Source organism: Panthera uncia, assembly GCF_023721935.1.
Source record: "Panthera uncia isolate 11264 chromosome A3 unlocalized genomic scaffold, Puncia_PCG_1.0 HiC_scaffold_11, whole genome shotgun sequence".
In the NCBI taxonomy this organism is placed as follows: domain Eukaryota; kingdom Metazoa; phylum Chordata; class Mammalia; order Carnivora; family Felidae; genus Panthera; species Panthera uncia.
In genome coordinates this window covers 34,984,436-34,991,921 of record NW_026057578.1, presented here as the reverse complement: position 1 = coordinate 34,991,921, position 7,486 = coordinate 34,984,436, and the positions used below count along the sequence as shown (strand labels likewise).

At 37.3% G+C, this 7,486-nt stretch overlaps 1 protein-coding gene across 1 annotated transcript; it reads left to right on the top strand.

Annotated features, from left to right (window-relative positions):
* Positions 1-6,187: 6,187 nt before the first annotated feature.
* On the top strand, positions 6,188-7,117 carry LOC125936303 (protein FRG1-like). The gene is given in 2 exon segments (XM_049650352.1): positions 6,188-6,369; positions 6,372-7,117. Coding segments are annotated over 2 exon segments (780 nt in total). The 5' UTR covers positions 6,188-6,267; the 3' UTR covers positions 7,050-7,117.
* Positions 7,118-7,486: the final 369 nt, after the last annotated feature.

Below are 7,486 nucleotides of genomic sequence, written 5' to 3'. Positions count from 1 at the left end.
TTCAGTTTTGTGAACAATAAGTAACCGAGAGAGACCAGGTATATCCCATGGGGGGAAAATCATAGGTAAGATCTCCCTGGTATTGTTCTACCAACAAACATTTGTATGTTTACCAGGAGGTCTTGTCTCCAAGTCCTTACCACATTTACATGAAGATTTGACTGAATTCATTACTTCCAGGTATCTCTGCTAAGAAGGGAATGGGTTACTGGCCTGCTGTTGTTTCCTGTCCATTAACAAAGCTGCTTGAACTCCTGTATTTTCCATTTATCACAGTCAGATTTGTCAGTAATCTAACCTACAAATCAGCAAGCTGTCCTCAACTGCATCATCTCCTTCTTCATCCACATCCAATAAATAACTATGGCCCACATCCTATATCACTCTTGAATCCATTTTTCTTTTTTTCACTGTCACTGTCATTCAATCCTTCATAATTTCTTAGCTAAATATTGTAATCTCTTGCTTCTCTGTCCACCTCTAATCTCTTCCCCTTCAAATTTATTGTCAATATGTTTTTTGAACTGGTCTTTCTAAAATATACACCTGATAAACTGTTCAATAGCTTCAGTGATTCCTGTATGACTAGCTATTGCTGCATGATAAACCACCAAAAACTAAGGGGCTGAACACAACAACAATTTGTTTGTATATGTCATGAGGCCAACGATGAGCTGATCTCAGCTGGGCTTTCTCACACCTCTGTGTGTCAGTGGGGCATGCTGCTCTAGGCTAGCTTGACTGAGGTAGCTTAGTTGGAGCACCTTCATTCCATCTGTCTCTCAATCTCCTCCTGATACCCAAAGACTGACCTGAGCATCTCCTTACGACAACAGTAACATCACAAAAGCACAAACTCCCTTATGCAAATCCATTCCACACCGCTGCTTGCATTATGACTAGTATTTTCTCAGCATTAACAGATGTGACAGGTGACTGCCCCCATAAAGTCATGTGAAGAAGTATATATATTTTTGTATATTAGGGCCAACAATGTGAGCTACCATATCTTCTAATTGCCAAAGGCTAAAACCTAGGCGTGATGGTTATGTAGCCACTGCACATGAAAACTATGTCATTTCCATATTTTCCTCCCAGATGGTTGGCTATTGCTTCCTCAAAGCTGCTTCTCTCTCTATGTCTATATGTCTATTTTTTTTTTTTGAGAGAGAGAGAGAGAGAGAGAGAGAGCGCAAGTGTGAGGGGCAAGGTGGGGAGAGAATCTTAAGCAGGCTCCACACCCAGTATGGAGCCCATATGTCTAATACTTAATACACAGTTGTGTAGTATATTTGCATTGCAGTCTTCTCAACAATCCTAGGAACTTTTTGAGAACATTAGTATGTTTCATTTATCTTCATATCCCCAGACTCTAGTATGGGACTAGGCTCTGAAGTTGCTTAATGAATCTTTTTTGAGTTGAATTGAGTAGAAGTGAAAATACATTGCCTAGAGTTGGAACACAGTTCACGTTTTATACAATGTCTCTAGCATTTCTGAGAAATTCAGCCAGGTGTCTGAGTTGCTGATGAGATTAGTGGGGAGCAATCCTCAGACTCTGGGAGGTTAACATATAAGAGGAAGGCAGATTTTCAGGTCCTAGAGAAATTTGGAAATCAGACTGTCTGCAATGATAAGGAACAACAGGAGATTCAACAGTAGCAACTGGGGTGGAAATTGGAAATCTGGCCCCAAGAAAAAATTGCAGAGGCCCTGTACCATCTAGAGTTAGAGCAGGAAGGATTTGATTCTAGGCACCAGAGACTTGTGAACACTTTAAATCTCTCTTTCTGAGGTCAAAATTGGTTCTAAAGGACTGACAGTGGGGTCAAATGACCCTATTTCTGAGAAGAAAAGGCAAGTGGAGAAGACAAACTGATCATTTTCTGGCAATTCTTAGAGCTGTGATGTTTATTAACCTTGTCATCAACAATAACATATGGTCTAGTGCCAGGAAATAAGATCAGAATCACAAAGTAATAAAGATGTTTGACTGGATGCTGAATGAATGTCTTGTTGGCCTGGGGTGAAATATGATATACATGACATAGTGTGCCAATTCAGTGATAGAGAAAAGGAAAAATAGAACTTACAATAAAAGATTTTTTTCTGCACGCACACACACACACACACACACACTCCTCAAAAGAATTTTGATAAGATAACATATGGTAATATGGCCAGTCAGGCTTCCTAAATAGTATGTGCAAAAAGAGAAAAGAAATCAAAGGGCTTATCAAACATCCTTTAAAGAGTCTAAGTCAGTATCCTAAAAATATAAAAATGGAGGAAAAGAAGTCTCAATAGAGGGAAAGTGCCAATGTTGATCATTTCTCATAACTAAAATCACAAAACAAATATTACAGTCTTATTTATAAAATATATCTGTTACAATATTTAACCAGTTCTATCCTATTTTTTTAGTGCATTTCTAGTTGCATTTTTACTTCCTAAGACATAATAAGAAGCTTGCTGCTTTATTAGAATGAATTAATATATTGAGATTATTAAAAAATCATTAAATCCTTTCTGTGAGAAAGTAGTTTTATAAGGGACAAGAGAAATAATTCACAGCTATTTTATAACTGTAAGGTTGTAAACATTGTTCTATATGCTTTAGTAATTTTGTTTCCTCTTAAAGAGCCTTATTTTGTTGAGAAAATCTAAAATGCTTTTTGAAATTAATTCACTTTTATAAATAAAATAATTATCTGTTTCAAAATGTGTGACTCCCCAGAAAATGTGGCTCTACTGTTTATTATACATGCAAAAAAAAACCCTATAAAATGTCCTATACAAAAAAATTAAAATTGGGTCTTTCTTTGAGAGCACTTATGGTCTAGCATCAACTATAATGTAAGTATAGGAATTGACATATTCCATGGGGAAAAGCAAAATGTGATACAGATTAAGATCTATGCAATTTCAGAAAAGTAAAATATTTCTTCTAGCATTGGTGTCAAGGTTGATTTCATGGGATGAAGGAAAATTACACTGAGACTTAGAGACTGGGTTAGATGTGGACATGAAGCAAACACTTCATTCAAAGATAAGAGAATATATATGCAGTTCTGTCCACTGAAAGGAGCTAAAAGCAATGACAACCAACTAGCAATGAGCACACCTAGTGCCCCGATCTTGGTTTCTAAACACGATCCTTCAATGAAAGGAATCAGGGTTCCTTATAAAAGTGGTTGATACCAAGGCCAACACAGGGAAAATATAAGACTCCTGGGAAGCAAGCCCAAGTCCTTAGAATATCTTGTAGTGTAAGAAAATAAGGAAGTACTTGATAAAGGATGAGTCATCTTAAAAGGGCACAGGAGCCACCTGGATGAGCAACCCAAGGCCAAAGCCAAAAGTATCTATGATAATATTGCATAACTCATAAAAAAAATCCATGAGTCCATGCTAAATAAATATTTAAATATATAGATAAGTGCAGGAGCACAGATAACTTTGTCTGATAATATAATTATAATTAATACTATGATATTATCAAATATTAATATATAGTATAAATGTACTATTAATATATAACATTTATATGTGATATAATTAAATATATTAACATAATTTAATAATATTATAATTAATAAATGCAGAAGAAATGAGGGAAATACAAAGTTACCATTAGGCAAACATCATTGGTAATAATTGCTGCAGGCATAACCCACCAACAGATGCTAAAATTAATGGGTGAATGAGGAGAAATAGGATTTTTACATAGTCTCAATGTATCTCTTCCAAGGCAGTCATTAATTAAAAGAGTAGAAAATAGTAACTTTTTAGTAGAGAACAATTTTAACAGACACATCTTGTACACAAAGATTTACAATAACAATGTTTATTAATACAAAAATATGAGGAGAAAACACTCCAAATGCCCAAAGACAGCGAAGGCATAAATAGATCAACCCCCCAAAATATTATACAGCAATCCCATGGATGAATCTTAGGGACCCAAGTCTCAGAAGACCACATAGAACATGATACTCAGTCTAAGAACAATTAAACTAATCAATATGTGGTTTAAACATGTAAACATTTTTTATAAATCTATATAAATGTTTGAAATTTATGTAAATTATCAACACAGAATTCAGGATGGGGGTTCCTTTCAGGGAGGAGGATGGCAGGGGAAGAAGCACATGGGTGGATGCAAATGTTTGTTAATTCTCGTTTTTTACTTGAGTGAAGGAGCCAAGACTGTCCATTATATCATCTGAAAGTAAGTGAATAGTGAATAGATGAGTGAATTAAAGAGGGCTGTGTATGGACTAGTGATAGCATATCAAGAATTATGATTATGCTAAATCCCATCCTGAGTACCTGAGGTCAAATTAAATAAAAAGGTGATGAGTACAGGGTGGGAAAATATTCCCAAGTTTACCATTAATAACACCATTACACACATTTACCAAAATTTATTAGCAAATGTCTTTTTCTTCAATATTTATTTAAACATTCCTCACAGACTGTCCCTAAGCATTGAATTAAGTAACAGAGAAGTTCTGACACTTAGTATATTTGTGTTTTGTTTTTGATTTTGATTTTTTGTTTTTTTTTTGTTTTTAGCTTTTAGATGATATTATCATGGCCTTCTACTAAATTGTTAGATAGATAGATAGATAATAGATCAATCGATCTTACTCTGCTTTGCTTGATGGGCTTTTCCCCCTTTTATTCTGAAACATAAAAAGCAGTATTGGGTTCACCATTATTGTCCACTCCCTGCCTCTCCCTCTATCTCCTGATGATCATCGATTGTTGATATTTGAAATATTTTAAAGAGAAAAATAAACAGCTCCTCTATGAAAAGAAGAGCTACAGCCACAGCGTCTTTGAACTGGAAGGGATCCTGGATCTTTTAGTCTAACCTTCTCATTTCGCAGGTGCGAAGGAAGAGGCCCTTCAGGGCCACGTGATTTGCTTGTGTGCACACAGCTGTTGGAGGCAGAGCCAAGATTAGAAACACATCCCAAGAAATCTTTCCTTGGCACCATTCTCAGAAAAATGCAGAATTCATTCCTAGATGAAAGTGGAAACTTTAACCAGAGCATTCTCAATGATGGACAGAGGGGAATACAACTTGAGAAGAAGTGACTTTCTCAAGACCAAGCAGTTAGCTAATAGAAGAGTTGGAAACATGGTTTTCCTCGCTAGGCGGTAACAACAATTACCTCCATCTTCCACTCTTCTCTAGGAATGTCTCAGTGGCATTGAGATCCTTTCATTAGTGCCTACCCTCTATTTTGTTTGAGCCCCATTTGAATTTGCAGTGTGGTTCTGCAACCAATCACCATCCTTCATCCACTTAGCTTCTCCCCTTCTGACTTCTTCCTTTTCAGTCAAAACCAATTTTATGGGGCTAACCACTGTGCTTTATGAAACCCATAGTAAAGTAAAAAATGAAAGCAGGAGGGAAGAGGAGGGAAAAAGGAAGGAAGAGGGAAGAATCAGTCTCTGGTAAAAATGGGGCCTTTGGAGAAGCTAGACAAGAGGCAGGAAAATTGGTTTGGTAGGTACAATTTTAATCCAAGAGACTCCATCCTGGCCCCCATCAGTGGTATAGATAGAAACTACAGAACTTAATACCTCATAGATGAAATGGATTAAGGAATGCAGATACCTAGGCCCTGCTACTTGAACTGTGGCCCCTGGATTAGCATTCACAGATCTGGTAGCTTGGTAGAGATGTAAACCCTTGGGCCCAGTCCAGACCTCCTGAATCAGAAGCTGCGTTTTCACAATATTAAGATTAGAGAAGCACAGCCATGGGATGACTCTCAGCGTTCTGGTTTGGGTGACATGATGCATGGTAGTGTCATTTGCAGGATAGGGGCAGGTCTAAGGCAGGAGGATAGGCTGGAGGAACAAGCATGGCTAGCATTGAAATGAGACTATGACATGGCAGGAAAGGCTTTTATCTGGGCTGATGACAATAGGAACATGAGGCTTAGTGGAATTATCAACCACATTTTTACCTGGAATGCTGAAATGAGATGTGCACCTGTCTTCTCATTTGTAGCAATTACGTGGTGAACTGTGTGGATGCCCCCATCCTTCACCAGCAGCCTTTGTTAAATTTCAAAAATAACACTGGAGATTACTTGTTTTCTATCTCAGCCACAGTTGTCCCTGAGTATTGTCTAAATAAGGCCCAAGTGAGAATGGAAAAGACCAGGGTTGGTGCGCGTGCCTACTCCAGTGAAGGTATTTTGCCCTGAGCCCGCTCTCACCTCTTTATACAGTGTCCCCAGAACCATGGCCGAATACTCCTATGTGAAGTCCACCAAACTCATGCTCAAGGGAACCAAGGCTAAGAGTAAGAAGAAAAAGAGCAAAGAGAAGAGAAAAAGAAAGAAGATGAAGAAGATGAAGAAACTCAGCTTGATATTGTTGGAATCTGGTGGACAGTAACAAACTTTGGTGAAATTTCAGGAACCATAGCAATTGAAATGGATAAAGGAACCTATATACACGCACTTGACAATGGACTTTTTACACTGGGAGCTCCACATAAAGAAGTTGATGAGGGCCCTAGTCCTCCAGAGCAGTTTACAGCTGTCAAATTGTCTGATTCCAGAATTGCCCTGAAATCTGGCTATGGAAAATACCTTGGTATTAATTCAGATGGACTTGTTGTGGGGCATTCGGATGCAATTGGACCAAGAGAACAATGGGAACCAGTCTTTCAAGATGGGAAAATGGCCCTATTGGCCTCAAATAGTTGTTTTATTAGATGCAACGAAGCAGGTAATATAGAAGTGAAAAGTAAAACAGCAGGAGAAGAAGAAATGATAAATATTAGATCCTGTGCTGAAAGAGAAACTAAGAAAAAAGATGATATGCCAGAAGAAGACAAAGGAAATGTTAAACAGTGTGAAATCAATTATGTAAAGAAATTTCAGAGCTTCCAAGACCACAAACTTAAAATAAGTAAAGAAGACAGTAAAATTCTCAAAAAGGCCCGGAAGGATGGATTTTTGCATGAAACACTTCTGGACAGGAGAGCCAAATTGAAGGCTGATAGATACTGCAAATGACCAGAATTTTTGTTTCTGTCTCCTCCTATTGGTTTTTTCTGAATAAAATAATCAATAGAAAAAAAAAAAAGACCAGGGTTATGAAAGTCTTCAGGCTTTAGCAGATCTAGGCCAAGGTGAAGGTTGTGAGGACCCATGGCTCTGGATGTCAAAGATGAGTTTTCAGGTTAGTAGCTTGGAGCCCTGACCATACTAGAGAATCAATGTTATTGTTTTGTTTTTCTGAATACATGAGATCCTGCCATCCATACAACTATATTAATTTGAAACATGTTCCTTCCAAAGCCCAACTAAAACAGCTTAGAATTAACTAACTTTCCTACATTGCTATTTTCTATTTCTGTTTTTCTTTTTGGTCATGTTCCTGGGAGATTTTCTAACCTTCCAGTATGTTTTTATAATTTGGCAGTCATAATTTTTTAAATTCCCAAGGTCTC